This window comes from Bombina bombina, chromosome 6 (genome assembly GCF_027579735.1).
Source record: "Bombina bombina isolate aBomBom1 chromosome 6, aBomBom1.pri, whole genome shotgun sequence".
Lineage (NCBI taxonomy): Eukaryota > Metazoa > Chordata > Amphibia > Anura > Bombinatoridae > Bombina > Bombina bombina.
In genome coordinates this window covers 845,593,246-845,615,284 of record NC_069504.1, presented here as the reverse complement: position 1 = coordinate 845,615,284, position 22,039 = coordinate 845,593,246, and the positions used below count along the sequence as shown (strand labels likewise).

Here is a 22,039-nt window from a genome sequence, read left to right as displayed (position 1 = left end):
TTAATGTCCAATGAATGCATAGGTTCAAACGGAGGAGCTTGAAGAGCCCCCAGAACCAAATTCAAACTCCAAGGAGGAGAAATTGACTTAATGACAGGTTTTATACGAACCAAAGCTTGTACAAAACAATGAATATCAGGAAGAATAGCAATCTTTCTGTGAAAAAAGAACAGAAAGAGCAGAGATTTGTCCTTTCAAGGAACTTGCGGACAAACCTTTATCTAAACCATCCTGAAGAAACTGTAAAATTCTCGGAATTCTAAAAGAATGCCAAGAAAAAAGATGAGAAATACACCAAGAAATATAAGTCTTCCAGACTCTATAATATATCTCTCTAGATACAGATTTACGAGCCTGTAACATAGTATTAATCACAGCGTCAGAGAAACCTCTTTGACGAAGAATCAAGCGTTCAATCTCCATACCTTTAAATTTAAGGATTTCAGATCCTGATGGAAAAAAGGACCTTGTGACAGAAGGTCTGATCTTAACGGAAGAGTCCACGGTTGGCAAGAGGCCATCCGGACAAGATCTGCATACCAAAACCTGTGAGGCCATGCCGGAGCTACCAGCAGAACAAACGAGCATTCCTTCAGAATCTTGGAGATTACTCTTGGAAGAAGAACTAGAGGCGGAAAGATATAGGCAGGATGATACTTCCAAGGAAGTGATAATGCATCCACTGCCTCCGCCTGAGGATCCCGGGATCTGGACAGATACCTGGGAAGTTTCTTGTTTAGATGGGACGCCATCAAATCTATTTCTGGAAGTTCCCACATTTGAACGATCTGAAGAAACACCTCTGGGTGAAGAGACCATTCGCCCGGATGCAACGTTTGGCGACTGAGATAATCCGCTTCCCAATTGTCTACACCTGGGATATGAACCGCAGAGATTAGACAGGAGCTGGATTCCGCCCAAACCAAAATTCGAGATACTTCTTTCATAGCCAGAGGACTGTGAGTTCCTCCTTGATAATTGATGTATGCCACAGTTGTGACATTGTCTGTCTGAAAACAAATGAACGATTCTCTCTTCAGAAGAGGCCAAAACTGAAGAGCTCTGAAAATTGCACGGAGTTCCAAAATATTGATCGGTAATCTCACCTCCTGAGATTCCCAAACTCCTTGTGCCTTCAGAGATCCCCACACAGCTCCCCAACCTGTGAGACTTGCATCTGTTGAAATTACAGTCCAGGTCGGAAGCACAAAAGAAGCCCCCTGAATTAAACGATGGTGATCTGTCCACCACGTTAGAGAGTGTCGAACAATCGGTTTTAAAGATATTAATTGAGATATCTTTGTGTAATCCTTGCACCATTGATTCAGCATACAAAGCTGAAGAGGTCGCATGTGAAAACGAGCAAAGGGGATCGCGTCCGATGCAGCAGTCATAAGACCTAGAATTTCCATGCATAAGGCTACCGAAGGGAATGACTGTGACTGAAGGTTTCGACAAGCTGCCATCAGTTTTAGACGCCTCTTGTCTGTTAAAGACAGAGTCATGGACACTGAATCTATTTGGAAACCCAGAAAGGTTACCCTTGTCTGAGGAATCAATGAACTTTTTGGTAAATTGATCCTCCAACCATGATCTTGAAGAAACAACACAAGTCGATTCGTATGAAATTCTGCTAAATGTAAAGACTGAGCAAGTACCAAGATATCGTCCAAATAAGGAAATACCACAATACCCTGTTCTCTGATTACAGACAGAAGGGCACCGAGAACCTTTGTAAAAATTCTTGGAGCTGTAGCAAGGCCAAACAGCAGAGCCACAAACTGGTAATGCTTGTCCAGAAAAGAGAATCTCAGGAACCGATAATGATCCGGATGAATCGGAATATGCAGATATGCATCCTGTAAATCTATTGTGGACATATAATTCCCTTGCTGAACAAAAGGCAAGATAGTCCTTACAGTTACCATCTTGAACGTTGGTATCCTTACATAACGATTCAATATTTTTAGATCCAGAACTGGTCTGAAGGAATTCTCCTTCTTTGGTACAATGAAGAGATTTGAATAAAACCCCATCCCCTGTTCCTGAACTGGAACTGGCATAATTACTCCAGTCAACTCTAGATCTGAAACACAATTCAGAAATGCTTGAGCTTTTACTGGATTTACTGGGACACGGGAAAGAAAAAATCTCTTTGCAGGAGGTCTCATCTTGAAACCAATTCTGTACCCTTCTGAAACAATGTTCTGAATCCAAAGATTGTGAACAGAATTGATCCAAATTTCTTTGAAAAAACGTAACCTGCCCCCTACCAGCTGAGCTGGAATGAGGGCCGCACCTTCATGTGGACTTAGAAGCAGGCTTTGCCTTTCTGGCTGGCTTGGATTTATTCCAGATTGGAGATGGTTTCCAAACTGAAACTGCTCCTGAGGATGAAGGATCAGGTTTTTGTTCTTTGTTGAAACGAAAGGAACGAAAACGATTATTAGCTCTGTTTTTACCCTTAGATTTTTTATCCTGTGGTAAAAAGGTTCCTTTCCCACCAGTAACAGTTGAAATAATAGAATCCAACTGAGAACCAAATAATTTGTTACCCTGGAAAGAAATGGAAAGTAAAGTTGATTTAGAAGCCATAAAGCTCTTCTAGCTAAAATAGCTAGAGACATAAACCTGACATCAACTCTGATAATATCAAAGATGGCATCACAGATAAAATTATTAGCATGCTGAAGAAGAATAATAATATCATGAGAATCATGATGTGTTACTTGTTGCGCTAAGGCTTCCAACCAAAAAGTTGAAGCTGCAGCAACATCAGCCAAAGATATAGCAGGTCTAAGAAGATTACCTGAACACAGATAAGCTTTTCTTAGAAAGGATTCAATTTTCCTATCTAAAGGATCCTTAAACGAAGTACCATCTGACGTAGGAATAGTAGTACGTTTAGCAAGGGTAGAAATAGCCCCATCAACTTTAGGGATTTTGTCCCAAAATTCTAATCTGTCAGACGGCACAGGATATAATTGCTTAAAACGTTTAGAAGGAGTAAATTAATTACCCAATTTATCCCATTCTTTGGAAATTACTGCAGAAATAGCATTAGGAACAGGAAAAACTTCTGGAAAACCACAGGAGATTTAAATACCTTATCCAAACGTTTAGAATTAGTATCAAGAGGACCAGAATCCTCTATTTCTAAAGCAATTAGAACTTCTTTAAGTAAAGAACGAATAAATTCCATTTTAAATAAATATGAAGATTTATCAGCATCAACCTCTGAGACAGAATCCTCTGAACCAGAAGAGTCATCAGAATCAGAATGATGATGTTCATTTAAAAATTCATCTGTAGGGAGAGAAGTTTTAAAAGATTTTTTACGTTTACTAGAAGGAGAAATAACAGACATAGCCTTCTTTATGGATTCAGAAACAAAATCTCTTATGTTATCAGGAACATTCTGCACCTTAGATGTTGAAGGAACTGCAACAGGCAATGGTACTTTACTAAAGGAAATATTATCTGCTTAAACAAGTTTGTCATGACAATCAATACAAACAACAGCTGGAGGAATAGCTACCAAAAGTTTACAGCAGATACACTTAGCTTTGGTAGATCCAGCACTAGACAGCGATTTTCCTGTAGTATCTTCTGACTCAGATGCAACGTGAGACATCTTGCAATATGTAAGAGAAAAAACAACAACATATAAGCAAAATTGATCAAATTCCTTAAATGACAGTTTCAGGAATGGGAAAAAATGCCAAAGAACAAGCTTCTAGCAACCAGAAGCAATGAAAAATGAGACTTAAATAATGTGGAGACAAAAGCGACGCCCATATTTTTTAGCGCCAAATAAGACGCCCACATTATTTGGCGCCTAAATGCTTTTTGGCGCCAAAATGACGCCACATCCAGAACGCCGACACGTTTGGCGCAAAATAACGTCAAAAAAATGACGCAACTTCCGGCGACACGTATGACGCCGGAAACGGAAAAGAATTTTTGCGCCAAAAAAGTCCGCGCCAAGAATGACGCCATAAAATGAAGCATTTTCAGCCCCCGCGAGCCTAACAGCCCACAGGGAAAAAAGTCAAATTTTTGAAGGTAAGAAAAAATGATTAAATCAAATGCATTATCCCAAATATGAAACTGACTGTCTGAAAAATAAGGAAAGTTGAACATTCTGAGTCAAGGCAAATAAATGTTTGAATACATATATTTAGAACTTTATAAACAAAGTGCCCAACCATAGCTTAGAGTGTCACAGAAAATAAGATTTACTTACCCCAGGACACTCATCTACATGTTTGTAGAAAGCCAAACCAGTACTGAAACGAGAATCAGCAGAGGTAATGGTATATATAAGAGTATATCGTCGATCTGAAAAGGGAGGTAAGAGATGAATCTCTACGACCGATAACAGAGAACCTATGAAATAGACCCCGTAGAAGGAGATCACTGCATTCAAATAGGCAATACTCTCCTCACATCCCTCTGACATTCACTGCACGCTGAGAGGAAAACCGGGCTCCAACTTGCTGCGGAGCGCATATCAACGTAGAATCTAGCACAAACTTACTTCACCACCTCCATCGGAGGCAAAGTTTGTAAAACTGAATTGTGGGTGTGGTGAGGGGTGTATTTATAGGCATTTTGAGGTTTGGGAAACTTTGCCCCTCCTGGTAGGAATGTATATCCCATACGTCACTAGCTCATGGACTCTTGCTAATTACATGAAAGAAATACAAATGGACCGAACAGGCACAATCAGCCTTTGACTACTTAAAAAGGCAATTTTCTAACGCCCCCATTCTACATATGCCAGATCATAATCTACAATATGTATTAGAGGTGGATGAGGTCAGGAATAGGGGCAGTTTTGTCTCAACAGGGTGAAAACCAATCAGAATTATTTCCTGTTGCCTATTGCTCAAGAAGATTCACTCCTGCAGAGAATAATTATAGTATAGGAGATAAAGAACTCCTAGCTATAAAAACCTCCCTTGAACAATGGAGACATTTATTGGAGGGTACACAAGAACCATTCAAAATTTTTACGGATCATAAAAATCTTGAATATTTGAAGAAAAGCAAAACTTTAACAGCCAGACAAGTAAGGTGGTCATTATTCTTAGGCAGATTTAATTTCTTGATCACATACCGACCAGGAAGTTTGAATACAAAAGCTGATGCACTATCCAGGGTGCAAGAAATGACACCCCAAGAGACCTTGACCTCAATAGTACCACCTGAAAAAAATATTGGAGTATTAACACCTTTTGAAGAAGTGGTTAAAAGGGCACAAGGAAAGGAAGCCGTTACACCAAAGACCTGTAACAAAAGCCTAACAACCGGTTTATTATACCATAAAAATCGGTTATAAATACCCTGCTCCTTAAGGAAACAAATATTGAGACACACACATGATGAACCACTATCTGGCCATACTGGAATACAAAAAACCATAGAAAAACAAGAAGAAACTATTGGTGGCCTCAAATGGATCAAATCATCCAAGATTATATCAATTCCTGTGACACTTGTGCTAGAAATAAAGTAGACCACAAAGGGCCCATTGGATTGTTGACCCCATTGCCAATTCCAGATAAACCCTGGACCACGATCTCAATGGACTTTATTGTAGAGCTACCAAAATCACAAAACTATAATACCATATTAGTTGTGATTGATCATTTAACGAAATTAGGACATTTCATACCCTTAAAAGGGCTACCAACCGCACTCACTACAGCAAATGTTTTTCTTAACCATATAGTAAAACTTCATGGACTCCCTACTGACATAATTACGGATAGAGGTACTCAATTCAACTCAGCATTTTGGAGATCGTTATGCAAGTTGTTAAAAATAACACCAAGGTATTCAACAGCTTTCCACCCCCAAACAAATGGGATGACTGAGAAATTAAACCAAACATTAGAACAATATCTTCGTTGCTACATCTCCCACTTGCAGGACGATTGGATAGACTATTTACCAATGGCGGAATTCTCCTACAATAACTCTGTATCATATTCAACAAAAATGACACCATTTTATACTACCTATGGCTACCATCCAACTACTATGGCACTATCAAGAACAGAGGTAAACTCACCAGCTGCTAAAGACTACTTCATACAACTAGAGGCAAGACTAGCTCTAGTCAAAAAACCATCTATCTGATGCAAAAACTTATCAAAAATATTACTATGATAAACGTCACAGACCCAGTCCTGAATATAAGGTGGGTGATAAAGTACTACTTTCCATAAAGAACCTAAAACTACATGTACCCTCTAAGAAATTGGCGAACCAGTACATTGGACCTTTCATAATCAATAAAATTCTGAACCCGGCGACTGTGTGTTTAACTCTTCCTGCTGCTTACAAGATTCATCCCACAATACATGTGGCTCTAATAAAACCATATACGTCTACCACGCAGAACACTGTTCAGACTCCGTCTGCATTACAAATTGATGGCCAAGACGAATTTGAGGTTGACCGCATCTTGGATTCAAGAATCAGGAACCATCAACTGGAGTACTTACTGAAATGGAAAGGTTTTGGTCCGGAAGATAATTCCTGGCATCGCTATTCTGAGATTTCTGCTCCCCGTTTAATTAGATCCTTTCATCGGAGGTATCCTTTGAAGCCTTCACTCGCGACATTGGGGGGACCCCTTAGCGGGAGGAGTGTGTGATATACCTTTAAGATATATCCCGCCTACCTCTATCTCCACCCTATTTAAAGCAGATCTGCACAATCATTCCCTGCCTGAAAATTGTTATACTCTCTGGAGTTATTCAGACCGCATATATTGTTACTTGTATTTTCTCTACTATATTGCTGAAACTACTTGTCACTTTGTATTCCTCATAATTAGAACACCTAACATCTCTGAGAATCTCTGGGTTTTGCCTTCAACGTTAATCGTAGCTCTTTGCATCCCAGTCCTACCTGGTTACTCTGCTTGTAATCCAGATCAAGGAGCTGCCGGATCTACATCGCAGCATTCCGGAAGTCGCACTCACACTATCGCCGTGGACAGGACCGGTCACAGAGGTAAACGGCTCTGCAAAATCAAGGTATTACTTACTACTACTACTTGGGTATCACTTAGCTATTTATCAGTGACTGCAACCATCCGCAATTACTCTCTAAAATCTCTGGTCTGCTTTGTGTTACTGGAAAACCAAAATACTGCAATTGTTTTGACTGTGTTATGTAAATATTTTATGTGTGTGTGAGTGCGTGAAGACATCTGGAGACAAGTACAAGTTTGTTACAATTGTGATGTTTTACCTCTGAGCCGCTAAGAAAAGTCTATCTACTTAAATTGAATCCTTATTCAGTTAAATCTGAACTATTTGCTCTTTACTTCAATCAGATTTAGCATCATAGTTTCTACTTACTCTATTTCATTCAGTCCTTTGCTCAGTTTGGCTACCTTCGAAGTTTTCTTTACAGTAACCGTCTCACTTATGGTTTAACAGGTAGTTAAAGCAATACTACCTGTTTTATTCATTAAAAGAGCAACAACCCCTTATAAAATACACTGCATTTATTCCTGTAGCAAACAGGACATCACACAACCTTAGGTAAGAATTTAAATGAAGTCCGCAAAACCGCCTTATCCTGATGAAAAATCAGAAAAGGAGATTCACAAGAGAGAGCGGATAATTCAGAAACTCTTCTAGCAGAAGAGATGGCCAAAAGAAACAACACTTTCCAAGAAAGTAATTTAATGTCCAAAGAATGCATAGGCTCAAACGGAGGAGCCTGTAAAGACTTCAAAACTAAATTAAGACTCCAAGGAGGAGAGATTGATTTAATGACAGGTTTGATACGAACCAAAGCCTGCACAAAACAATGAATATCAGGAAGTTTAGCAATCTTTCTGTGAAATAAAACAGAAAGAGCAGAGATTTGTCCCTTCAAGGAACTTGCAGACAAACCTTTATCCAAACCATCCTGAAGAAACTGTAAAATTCTAGGAATTCTAAAAGAATGCCAAGAGAATTTATGAGAAAAACACCATGAAATGTAAGTCTTCCAAACTCGATAATAAATCTTTCTAGAAACAGATTTATGAGCCTGCAACATAGTATTAATCACTGAGTCAGAGAAACCTCTATGACTAAGCACTAAGGCCTCTAGTTATGAAGCCGTCAACCGCAAATACGCTGGAATAACGCAGCGTATTTGTGGCGAGTCTGATTCGCCTTAGTTTTCTAAGGCCACTATTCCAGGCCAGCGTACATCTGCAGGATAGGGGTTAATAAGTTTATGTAGGTAGCGACGGTATAGGGGGCGGCAGATTAGGGGTTAATAGGTATAATGTAGGTGGTGGCGGGGTGCGGGAGCGGCGGTTTAGGGGTTAACATATTTATTATAGTTGCGGCGGGGTCCAGGAACGGCGGTTTAGGGGGTAATAACTTTATTTAGGTGCGGAGGGCTCCGGGAGCAGCGGTTTAGGGGGTAAAACAGTATAGTTTAGTGTGGGTGCTTAGTGACAGGCTAGCAAGAAAGCTGCGAGGAAGCCGATGAGCAGCGAGATCGATGACTGTTAGTTAACAACAGTCCGGTGCTCATCGCTCCGTACTTGGTGCGCAGCTTCTTGACAGCTTTCTTGATAACTTTGGCGAACGTATTCAGGTCCGCGGCAGCGATGGTAGGTGAGCTTAGGCGAGCGTATTGGGCCGGCGAATGCAGGTAAGTAGACGGCTTCATAACTAGAGGCCTAAGCATTGAAGAATCTCCATACCTTCAAATTTAATGATTTGAGATCCTGATGGAAAAACGGACCTTGAGATAGAAGGTCTGGCCTTAGTGGAAGTGGCCAAGTTTGGCAACTGGACATCCGGACAAGATCCGCATACCAAAACCTGTGAGGCCATGCTGGAGCTACCAGCAGCACAAACGATTGCTCCATGATGGTCTTGGAGATCACTCTTGGAAGAAGAACTAGAGGCGGGAAAATATAAGCAGGGTGATAACACCAAGGAAGTGTCAATGCATCCACTGCTTCCGCCTGAGGATCCCTGGACCTGGACAGGTACCTGGGAAGTTTTTTGTTTAGATGAGATGCCATCAGATCTATTTCTGGAAGCCCCCACATCTGAACAATTTGAGAAAACACATCTGAGTGGAGTGACCATTCTCCCGGATGTAAAGTCTGACAACTGAGGTAATCCGCTTCCCAATTGTCTATACCTGGGATATGAACCACAGAAATTAGACAGGAGCTGAATTCCGCCAAAACAAGTATCCGAGATACTTTCATAGCTTGAGGACTGTGAGTCCCACCCTGATGATTGACAAATGCCACAGTTGTGACATTGTCTGTCTGAAAACAAATTAATTGTTCTCTCTTCAACAGAGGCCAAAATTGAAGAGCCCTGAGAATCGCACGGAGTTCCAAAATATTGATTGATAATCTCGCCTCTTGAGATTTCCAAACTCTTTGTGCTGTCAGAGATCCCCAACCAGCTCCCCAACCTGAAAGACTTGCATCTGTTGTGATCACAGTCCAGGTTGGACAGACGAAAGAGGCCTCTAAAATTATACGATGGTGATCTAAGCACCAAGTCAGAGAAAGTCGAACATTGGGATTTAAGGATATTAATTGTGATATCCTTGTATAAAGCTGAAGAGGTCTCATATAAAAACGAGCAAAGTGGATCGCGTCCGATGCTGCAGTCATGAGACCTAAAACTTCCATGCACATAGCTACTGAAGGGAATGACTGAGACTGAAGGTTCTGACAGGCTGCAACCAATTTCAAACGTCTCTTGTTTGTTAGAGACAAAGTCATGGACACTGAATCTATCTGGAAACCTAAAAAGGTTACCCTTGTCTTAGGAATTTAAAGAACGTTTTGGTAAATTGAACCTCCAACCATGTCTTTGAAGAAACAACACTAGTTGATTTGTGTGAGATTCTGAAGAACGTAAAGACTGAGCGAGTACCAAGATATCGTCCAAATAAGGAAATACCGCAATACCCCGCTCTCTGATTACAGAGAGTAGGGCACCTAGAACCTTTGAAAAGATTCTTGGAGCTGTCACTAGGCCAAAAGGAAGGGCAACAAGTTGGTAATGCTTGACTAGAAAAGAGAATCTCAGGAACTGATAGTGATCTGGATGAATCGGAATATGAAGATATGCATCCTGTAAGTCTATTGTGGACATATAATGCCCTTGCTGATTAAAAGGCAGAATAGTCCTTATAGTCACCATTTTGAAAGTTGGTACTCTTACATATCGATTCAAAATCTTTAGATCAAAAACTGGTCTGAATGAATTCTCTTTCTTTGGGACAATGAATAGATTTGAATAAAACCCCAGACCCTGTTCCTGAAACGGAACTGGCATGATTACCCCTGATAACTCCAGGTCTGAAACACACTTCAGAAAAGCCTGAGCCTTTACTGGGTTTACCGGAATGCGTGAGAGAAAAGATCTTCTCACAGGCGGTCTTACTCTGAATCCTATTCTGTACCCCTGAGAGACAATACTCTGAATCCAATGATTTTGGACCGAATTGATCCAAACATCTTTGAAAAATTTTAATCTGCCCCCTACCAGCTGAGCTGGAATGAGGGCCGCACCTTCATGCAGACTTAGGGGCTGGTTTTGATCTCTTAAATGGCTTGGATTTATTCCAATTTGAAGAAGGCTTCCAATTGGAAGCAGATTCCTTGGGGGAAGGATTAGGTTTCTGTTCCTTATTTTGACGAAAGGAACAAAAACAGTTAAAAGCTTTAGATTTACCCTTAGGTTTTTTTTATCCTGAGGCAAAAAAACTCCCTTCCCCCAGTAACAGTTGAAATTATTGAATCCAACTGAGAAACAAATAATGTATTACCTTAGAAAGAGATAGCAATCTGGATTTAGAAGTCATATCAGCATTCCAAGATTTGAGCCACAAAACTCTTCTAGCTAAAATAGCTAAAGACATAGATTTAACATCAATTTTGATAATATCAAAAATGGCATCACAAATGAAATTATTAGCATGTTGAATCAACTTAACAATGCTAGACAAATCATGATCCGATACTTGTTGCGCTAAAGTTTCCAACCAAAAAGTTGAAGCAGCTGCAACATCAGCCAAAGAAATTGCAGGCCTAAGAAGGTGACCTGAATATAAATAAGCTTTCCTTAGAAAAGATTCAAGTTTCCTATCTAAAAGATCTTTAAAAGAAGTACTATCTTCCGTAGGAATAGTAGTACGTTTAGCAAGAGTAGAGATAGCCCCATCAACTTTGGGGATCTTTTCCCAAAACTCCAATCTAACTTCTTGCAAAGGATACAATTTTTTAAACCTTGAAGAAGGAATAAAAGAAGTACCAGGCTTATTCCAATCTTTAGAAATCATATCAGAAATAGCATCAGGAACTGGAAAAAACTCTGGAATAACCACAGGAGGTTTATAAACAGAATTTAAATGTTTACTAGTTAATATCAAGAGGACTAGTTTCCTTCATATCCAATGTAATCAACACTTCTTTTAACAAAGAACAAATATACACCAATTTAAATAAATAAGAGGATTTATCAGTGTCAATGTCTGAGGCAGGATCTTCTGAATCAGATAGTTCCTCATCAGAGAAGGATAATTCAGTATGTTGCTGGTCATTTGAAATTTTATCAACCTTATGAGAAGTTTTAAAAGACCTTTTACGTTTATTAGAAGGTGGAATGGCAGACAAAGCCTTCTGAATAGAATCAGAAATAAATTCTTTTAAATTTATAGGTATATCTTGTGCATTAGATGTTGTGGGAACAGCAACAGGTAATGAACTACTACTTATGGATACATTATCTGCATGTAAAAGTTTATCATGACAACTATTACAAACCACAGCTGGAGGTATAATCTCCACAAGTTTACAACAAATTCACTTAGCTTTGGTAGAACTGTTATCAGGCAGCAGGGATCCAACAGTGACTTCTGAGACAGGATCAGATTGAGACATCTTGCAAATGTAAGAGAAAAAAAACATATAAAGCAAAATGATCAATTTCCTTATATGGCAGTTTCAGGAATGGGAAAAAAGCAAACAGACTAGCCCTCTGACATAGAAAAAGGCAAGAGGCAAAAAGGAATGGGGTCTAAAATAATTAAAATATTTGGCGCCAAGTACGCACAACAAACAGAAAAATATTTTTTGGCACAAAAAAAACAGAAACGACACACTCGCGTCATAAATGACGCAACCTTATGAAAGGACCCAGCGTCAACTAAGATGCCGGAAATGACGAATTTGCGTCAGCGAACGTAACTTCGCACCAAAAAAATCTAGTGCCAAGAATGACGCAATAAACTTTAGCATTTTGCGCCCTCGCGAGCCTAATTCTGCCCGCGAATTTGAAAAATGACAGTCAATTGAAAAAAGACTACACCCAAGGTAAGAAATAAATTTCTAAAAAATGCATTTCCCAGATATGAAACTGACAGTCTGCAAAAGGAAATATACTGAAACCTGAATCATGGCAAATATAAGTAAAATACATATATATTTAAAACTTTATATAAATACATAAAGTGCCAAACCATATCTGAGAGTGTCTTAAGTAATGAAAACATACTTACCTGAAGACACCCATCCACATATAGCAGATAGCCAAACCAGTACTGAAACAGTTATCAGTAGAGGTAATGGAACCTATGAAATAGATCCCTGTGAGGAAAACCATTGCATTCAATAGGTGATACTCCCTTCACATCCCTCTGACATTCGCTGTACTCTGAGAGGAATCGGGCTTCAAAAATGCTGAGAAGCGCATATCAAAGTAGAAATCTTATCACAAACTTACTTCACCACCTCTATAGGAGGCAAAGTTTGTAAAACTGAATTGTGGGTGTGGTGAGGGGTGTATTTATAGGCATTTTGAGGTTTGGGAAACTTTGCCCCTCCTGGTAGGATTGTATATCCCATACGTCACTAGCTCATGGACTCTTGCCAATTACATGAAAGAAATTGTCTGGCTCCTTAGCTTAGACGCCTTCTTTTTCAAATAAAAATAGCAAGAGTATGAAGAAAAATTAATAATAGGAGTAAATTAAAAAGTTGCTTAAAATTGCATGCTCTTTGTCTGAATCACGAAAGAAAAAAATTGGGTTCAGTGTCCCTTTAAGGCTTTCAAAATATTAATCTACGGTCCTCATGTGTAGGGATGTTCGTCATCACTGTTATAGGGATATATTCTGTAGGACAGAGAGTATTAGGAAACAATTATATTGAGCAAATGAGTATGTTATAGCGAGAGGTTATATGAGGCTTTATGAGAGTGTTACTGGGAAACTTTCCTATATGGAGGAATATGAGGATATTTGGAGCATTACATGGAACTGAAAAGGCAAATTACATAGAGAACAGGAAGTGCTATAGGACAATATGAAATGCAAAGAATCTTTCAAAGGATTTTGTGGCTCAGTCAAAAGGAATAATTTAAGCGGATATACTGGCGCTGAAAGCAGGGTAGTACACAAATACAATATACGGGTAACCTAAAAGGGTCTACCTTAGCAGGAATATAATCGTTATAAAAGTTAATAAATGGTTATAGCCTAATATATATCTAAGAAAATATATTTAATAGTGTAAAATTACAATACAATCAAGATTAAAAAATCAGTGTTAATAAAATCAGTACATATATACTAAAAAGTAATTAATGGGGCCCTTTAAATTAGTTTGAAAAAACATACAGAAAGGGGAAAGATTAACCACAAATCTATCTATATATATATATATATATATATACTGTGATTGAGGATAGAAGAAAACTATACTCAAATAAATATAAGTATAAAGATGGCAGAGATATTCAAACAGTATAAATGAAAACAAATAGCAATACAAACAGACTTAATAACTGGACGTCCAGCGTAAAAACCAGGGGTTAAAACAGTAATAATCTGGGGTTAAAACAGTATTAACCTGAAAGTGCACTATAGTGAACAAAAACACTCGTGACTAGATGATCATACTAATAGCATTGGATCAAGCTAATGGGCGAGTGAGGTACCTTGCGCTAATCTGTGGAGCACAGATTGAATATTGTTCGTCCTGTACCTCCTCCTGAGGTGGGTGTGTACTCCTAGCGTAGTTCACTTACATCACCCTTTCTGAAAATGTCCAGCTGATTTTGGGAGGAACAGAATGTAAACGATCTCTGGGGTAATAGCAATCCTTTAGATGATGGTAGATAGTAACTTCAAGGCACTCTTATTCTGTGGTGCTTAGTGCAGGTACTAGATCATCTGGCAGTATATTCAATTTGTAGACTGGTGCGCTCCCTCAGAGGGCTGTATTCAAATTCACAGGCCTTGGGGGTAGTGAGCCAGGTGTTGGTAGTTGTCCTGTGTGCTTTTTCAACACAATAGCGATCCTTTCGGCGGCTGTATCAAGTTCACAAGCCTTAAAGGAGTTCAGCTTAGCAGTAGTTCTTCTTGTAGGAAATGAGACACAGTCATCAACCGGTTTCTCCCCTCACTTGGGGCTTTTTCAAGATGTGTTCTCATTGCTGGCAGGTATTCCTTTATAGGGCTATCCTGCATCCTTATTGGTTAGTTCAAAGGGGTGTGTGATCCCAGTTAAGGTGGAATTTTAGTTATATCCCTTAAACTTTTAAGGAGGTATCTTATTGTCTCTTGTAGTTTTTTGGAAATGTCCCGTTGTTAATTTTAGTTTAACAACTAGTATACTAAAAGTACATATTGCTCCGGAAAGGAACAACCATACGTGTAATATGGTCACATCCATGGTGTCAAGTGAAATCAACTTAAAATTATGAGTAAAGTCTGTTCAAGAGTTAGTATTTTTTGGAGTCCTCAATTTGATTAAACACATAGGTAGAGGTAAAAGACATATGTCAGTATTGTACAGGGAATATAAAGTTTTTACAGAGTTTTACATTTGATAGTTACAAACAGAAGTAAATTAGGGACAAAAAGAGAGAGCTGGGGGTTCTCATTGTCTTAGAGTTAAAGTTAAACACATAGGTAAAGAATTTTTCCCATATGTGTATATGATACAGAAAATAGACAGACATTCTAGATATTTCACGTTTGGTGGTTGCATATTGGGGCATACTTATCTGATCAAGAGTCAGTATTGTTTGGGGGATGATAGTATGATTAAACACATAGTTAAAGGTTAAGGGATATAACTCAAATTCCACCTTAACTGGGATCACACACCCCTTTGAACTAACCAATAAGGATGCAGGATAGCCCTATAAAGGAATACCTGCCAGCAATGAGAACACATCTTGAAAAAGCCCCAAGTGAGGGGAGAAACCGGTTGATGACTGTGTCTCATTTCCTACAAGAAGAACTACTGCTAAGCTGAACTCCTTTAAGGCTTGTGAACTTGATACAGCCGCCGAAAGGATCGCTATTGTGTTGAAAAAGCACACAGGACAACTACCAACACCTGGCTCACTACCCCCAAGGCCTGTGAATTTGAATACAGCCCTCTGAGGGAGCGCACCAGTCTACAAATTGAATATACTGCCAGATGATCTAGTACCTGCACTAAGCACCACAGAATAAGAGTGCCTTGAAGTTACTATCTACCATCATCTAAAGGATTGCTATTACCCCAGAGATCGTTTACATTCTGTTCCTCCCAAAATCAGCTGGACATTTTCAGAAAGGGTGATGTAAGTGAACTACGCTAGGAGTACACACCCACCTCAGGAGGAGGTACAGGACGAACAATATTCAATCTGTGCTCCACAGATTAGCGCAAGGTACCTCACTCGCCCATTAGCTTGATCCAATGCTATTAGTATGATCATCTAGTCACGAGTGTTTTTGTTCACTATAGTGCACTTTCAGGTTAATACTGTTTTAACCCCAGATTATTACTGTTTTAACCCCTGGTTTTTACGCTGGACGTCCAGTTATTAAGTCTGTTTGTATTGCTATTTGTTTTCATTTATACTGTTTGAATATCTCTGCCATCTTTATACTTATATTTATTTGAGTATAGTTTTCTTCTATCCTCAATCACAGTATATATATATATATATATATATATATAGATAGATTTGTGGTTAATCTTTCCCCTTTCTGTATGTTTTTTCAAACTAATTTAAAGGGCCCCATTAATTACTTTTTAGTATATATGTACTGATTTTATTAACACTGATTTTTTAATCTTGATTGTATTGTAATTTTACACTATTAAATATATTTTCTTAGATATATATTAGGCTATAACCATTTATTAACTTTTATAACGATTATATTCCTGCTAAGGTAGACCCTTTTAGGTTACCCGTATATTGTATTTGTGTACTACCCTGCTTTCAGCGCCAGTATATCCGCTTAAATTATTCTACTATCCTCCTCAGGGTGCTTAGAGAGAGACCCTTCTATACTTGGCATTAGGGTTGATATAAGCGCCAATTCTCACCTATCCTCCTTACTCAGTCAAAAGGAACACAAGCATTTTGCTTGTACTGTATATGACTAGTACACAACATATGATACTTGTTATATATCTACAGAATAGAAACTCCATGATAGTTCCAGTCCAGATGCTCTCTTTATTTCTCAGGGATGTGAGTGGGTTCATAGTGAGGTGCGTGGACCCTCCAAGGTGAAGAGAGTTTATCTAAGGAGGAAGACAGTGCATCCAATAGGAAGGAAGAGAGATAATGAGATGCAGAGGTATGCAGTGATCCTTAAAGAGCGAAGTGCGAAAAGCTTAGTGAGAAAGTGACAGGGAGACAGCGGAGAAGTCAGACAGAATGAGAGAGAAATGACAAGGGGAAGACAGAAAAAAATAAAACAAAGTAGTGTATAGAGGAAAAATAACAAGATGACAGACTGAGGAGCGGTGAAGAAAGGGGTGTGAGGAAAAAAAAGACAGCAATAAAAGATGTTGCAGAGATAAAATCACAATGACTGTAAAAAAACTGTAGAAGAAATAAGAAGAGATAAGACACTAGAGTAAAATCATAGATAGATTTAGACAGGTTGCTGAAAATACACCATCTGTGATCCAACGCAATTTGGAATATAAAAGCTGTGGAGTGCAGGTGAGTACCTGAGACAAAGGGGGGTGGGATTTACATAAGTTTTATACAACCTGTCTGTAACCTGACAATATTACAATTGCAAAATGTTAGAAGAGAAAAAGAGACAGTTTAAAGAAGAGAAAAAGAGTGTGTGCAACAAAGGACAATGAAGAGCTGAAAGAGTTAAAGAATTAACCCCTCTCTTCATGTAGACTATTTATTAAACATAATACCTGTGCCCTTTTGCTATATGGCAATGTTATTATAATTTACTTTATTTAATATTGTATTTGTGATAACAAGTTTAAAAACATATAATGGATTAATGTTAGCTTATTATGTGTAACTTCTTTCATCCTCATATAGTATATTTCTTATCATGCAGTTGTTTTTTGAATGTAAATAAAAGTTATTTTATTAAATTAACGTGAAATGTTTATAAAGACAAAATACTAGCATGACTTATTGTGGGTGTATGTTACATGTGTGTGATAACATGACTTATTGTGTTTGTGTGTGTGTCTTACATGTGTGTGATAATATGACTTATTGTGTGTGTGTTACATGTTTGTGATAACATTACTTATTGTGTGTGTGTTACATGTGTGTGATTACATGAATTCTTGTGTGTGTGTATGTTACATGTGTGTGATAACATGACTTCTTGTGTGTGTGTGTGTGTGTGTTACATGTGTGTGATATCATGACTTATTGTGTTTGTGTGTGTGTGTTACATGTGTGTGATTACATGACTTCTTGTGTGTGTGTATGTTACATGTGTGTGATAACATGACATCTTGTGTGTGTATGTTACATGTGTGTGATAACATGACTTCTTGTGTGTGTATGTTACATGTGTGTGATAACATGACTTCTTGTGTGTGTATGTTACATGTGTGTTATAACATGACTTCTTGTGTGTATGTTACATGTGTGTGATAACATGACTTCTTGTGTGTGTATGTTACAAAGGGTTACCACCCGTCCCTTAAAATACAGAACACTTATAAGTTACACATGCTGCAGGGTGTGCAGAGAGGGATATGAATAGTGCTGTCCAGAAACACAATACATGTTCCACCCTGCACACCCTGCAGCATGTCTAACTTATAAGTGTCCAGGAAAACATGGCTGAGGTGGCAACCCTAAGTTACATGTGTGTGATAACATGACTTATTGTGCGTATGTTACATTTTTGTAATATCATCACTTATTGTGTGTGTGTGTGTGTGTGTGTGTATGTTATGTGTGTGATAACATGACTTATTGTGTGTGTATGTTAAATGTGTGTGATTACATGACTTAGTGTGTGTGGGTGTGTGTTACATGTATGTGATTACATGACTTATTGTGTGTGTGTGTGTGTGTTACATATGTGTGATTACATGACTTATTGTGTGTGTGATACATGTGTGTGATAAAATGACTTATTGTGTGTGTGTGTGTTACATGTGTGTGATAACATGACTTATTGTGGGTGGGTGTGTTACATGTGTGCGATTACATGACTTATTTTGTGTGTGTGTGTGTGTGTGTTACATGTGTGTGATAACGTCTTATTGTGTGTGTATGTTACATGTGTGTGATTACATGACTTATTGTGTGTGTGTGTTACATGTGTGTGATTACATGACTTATTGTGTGTGTATGTTACATGTGTGTGATTACATGACTTATTGTGTGTGTGTGTTACATGTGTGTGATAACATGACTTATTGTGGGTGGGTGGGTGTGTTACATGTGTGTGATTACATGACTTATTGTGTGTGTATGTTACATGTGTGTGATTACATGACTTATTTTGTGTGTGTGTGTGTTACATGTGTGTGATAACGTCTTATTGTGTGTGTATGTTACATGTGTGTGATTACATGACTTATTGTGTGTGTGTGTTACATGTGTGTGATTACATGACTTATTGTGTGTGTATGTTACATGTGTGTGATTACATGACTTATTGTGTGTGTGTGTGTGTGTTACATGTGTGTGATTACATGACTAATTGTGTGTGTGTGTTACATGTGTGTGATTACATGACTTATTGTGTGTGTGTGTTACATGTGTGTGATTACATGACTTATTGTGTGTGTGGATTACACCTGACAGATGGTGATTCATTAGGTGTTGGTTATGGAGAGTGAGGGGAGTATATAGGGGTCACACAGGCTGCGTACTCGTTATTCATTAAGAGAGTTTAATGAGGTGGAAACGCTGAGTCAGGTGCAGCCTCACAGTATTCAACAGAGACAAATATCTGTTTATTACCATGTTCAGGGGGCATATACATATGCACAACAGTAGAATAGAAAGGCAAACGACAGAGACAGTGATAAATAGATAGATAGATAGATAGATAGATAGATAGATAAAGCCAATAAGCACTGCAAAATATCAATATATTATAAAAAATACATATTTAAAGAGACATTTTAGCCAAAATTGGAATCCACATGGAGACATTACAGTTTTGAATAGAAGCATTTTGTAATATACATGTATTAGCAAAAATGCTTCTAATAATGTTATAGCTGTCTCAAAAGTGTATTTAAGTATGCACTGTGCCCCAGTATTTTAGAGACAACACTTGCTCAGAGAGCCTAAGGTGCTTGTACTATCTGGTAATGACTTAATTTGTTAATTACTGACATGATAAAAGCCCCACTTGTGATCTGAGCAGCTGCAGTATTTAAAATGCAATATGTACTGAAAATATATAGCTATGCTTCACATGCATGTGCAGAGAAAAATGTTAACACTAAAACATTGGTAACTTCCTAGAAGCATTTTTGCCAATACATTTATATTGCAAATACGTTTCTATTCAAAGATGTGATTCATTTATGTGCATTTCAATTTTGAATGAAATGTCCCTTTAATAAACATGTAAAAATTACATTTTGCTATGGAATTTAGCATAATTTGGCAGTCGAGGGACACACCCTTTGAAAAGCCTATGACGTAGTGTTTATCTTATCTCTCATGGATATTGAAGAACAGATATAAATTACAGAATGTTGCAAGGTTATGTTTCAGAAACTTGCAGGGGTCTAGTCCAGCCTCTCTGGTGACATTTGGGAAATAATTTTCAGAGTTGAATAACAGGAAAATCTGGCACATTAAATTATAAAAGTGCATTGCAAAGCTTTTTGTTAATATGCATAATAATATTTTATATTTTGTTTTGTTTGATGACCATTAAAATTTTTACATATAAAATGTCTACATTGCAGCTTTGCCCCTTAATAATACTTATGTAATTCTTATTTAAAAATATAAGTATGTCTAATTATTTTTTTATTCTTTCTTCCCATCTCCGCCCTATTTGCTCTAAACCATTCTGTCTCCTTCTCCAACTGTCTTTCTTCTCTTCTCAGTTATATTTATTCATAACCTTTGGTAATGCTGGAACCTCCCTAATCCTCCTTTCTCCCTCTTCAGCATGCACTCCTCTCCTTTATCCTCTTCCCCCAATTCCTCTGTTCCCCCATCCACACCCTCTGCAGCATCTCCATGTCATCTGGATGAGTCCTACAAGCACATTTTCCTGCCCACCTGCTACCTCTTCACCTTCGTACTCAGCCTGGGACTGAACTCTGTTGTTCTGACGCGTTGCTTACGTCGACCATGGAACTCATCTTTGATTTATATGTTCAACTTGGCACTCAGTGACCTAATGTATGGCCTCTCACTGCCATTCCTCATTGCCAGCTACATCTCCCAGGACCGATGGCTCTTTGGAGACCCCATGTGCCGCCTGGTTCGCTTCCTCTTCTATTTCAATCTCTACTGCAGCATCTTCTTCCTCACCTGTATTTCTTTCCACCGCTACCTTGGCATCTGCCACCCTATGCGCTCCATGCGCTTGGAGTCTCTTCGTTGGGTGAGGGCTACTTGTTTGCTGGTTTGGACTCTGGTCTTTGCCATGACCTCTCCTATTCTCCTTTTTGCAAGGACAGGACCCCTGGAAGGACTAGATGATGGAGTAACATGTTGGGATGATGCTCTGGATTCAGACCTTCACCGCTATATGCCCTATGGGATGTTCCTGCATGTAGCAGGCTTCTTTCTTCCATTTTCTGTTATTGCCTGGTGTTACTCCAGAGTGGTACGCACACTGTGCCGGACCATTAGGGGTGGTGTGGTTCCAGGGCCTGTACCAGGTGTGGCCCAGAGGCGTAAATCTATTAGGACCATTGTTACCATCACCCTTCTTTTTGCTCTTTGCTTCCTGCCTTTCCATGTGACACGCACTATGTTTCTGGCCCTCAGAGCTGGTGGTGCTGCACTTGGTGGGTGCAGGGCTCTGGGGGTGGTGGCTGTCTGCTACAAAGTCACCAGGCCCCTGGCTAGTGCAAATGCCTGGCTCAATGCCCTTTTATACTTCATCACTAAGGAGCCCTGTGGCTGGGGTCAGAAGAACAAAAAGGGAGAAGAGCTAAAGGGAAAAAAGATTATGAAAAAGGGACAAACACAAAATAGACAGGTTTTTGGCAACATCTACCCAACATTTCCTTGAGCTGAAGGCACCAGAACAGATAATCTTGGGATTACCTACCTAGAGAGAACTGTTCAGGACCTGGAGTAATTATTTATTCCCAAGGACAATCAACTCGGCACAGTGACTTTTTTGATATGACTCTGTAATACAATTACATCACTCTGCTATTACTGCTATGTAATATATATTAGGTCTCTGTAGTCTCTAATGTGTCTTATAAATCTATGTACTCACATAGATTATATACATTAAGTCACACAATACACAATCAGGTATAGAAATTTCATTAGGAATTACAGGCAGCCTTATTGGCTTTTTATGTGTCGGAACTTTGCCATACACTCCCTATCATGTTATATTTTGTTCTTTTATATACTTCCCTGCCAATCAGAAAGATTTATGTTGAACGTACAGGCTCTGTTTAAAGATATATCTACATTGTTAGGTTTGCCATGTAAGTAGATATGTAAAGTTACTGGTCACAAGTCGATTAATAAGTCAGGTAGCATTTAAATAACGTGGGACACTAGCAGTG

At 38.7% G+C, this 22,039-nt stretch overlaps 1 protein-coding gene across 1 annotated transcript; it reads left to right on the top strand.

The window, feature by feature from the left end:
• The first annotated feature begins 20,365 nt into the window (after nucleotides 1–20,365).
• Nucleotides 20,366–21,522, top strand: LOC128662302 (P2Y purinoceptor 6-like). Its single transcript, XM_053716107.1, has one exon. The coding sequence runs from the start codon at nucleotides 20,446–20,448 to the stop codon at nucleotides 21,520–21,522; it is 1,077 nt and encodes a 358-aa protein (XP_053572082.1). The 5' UTR covers nucleotides 20,366–20,445.
• Nucleotides 21,523–22,039: the final 517 nt, after the last annotated feature.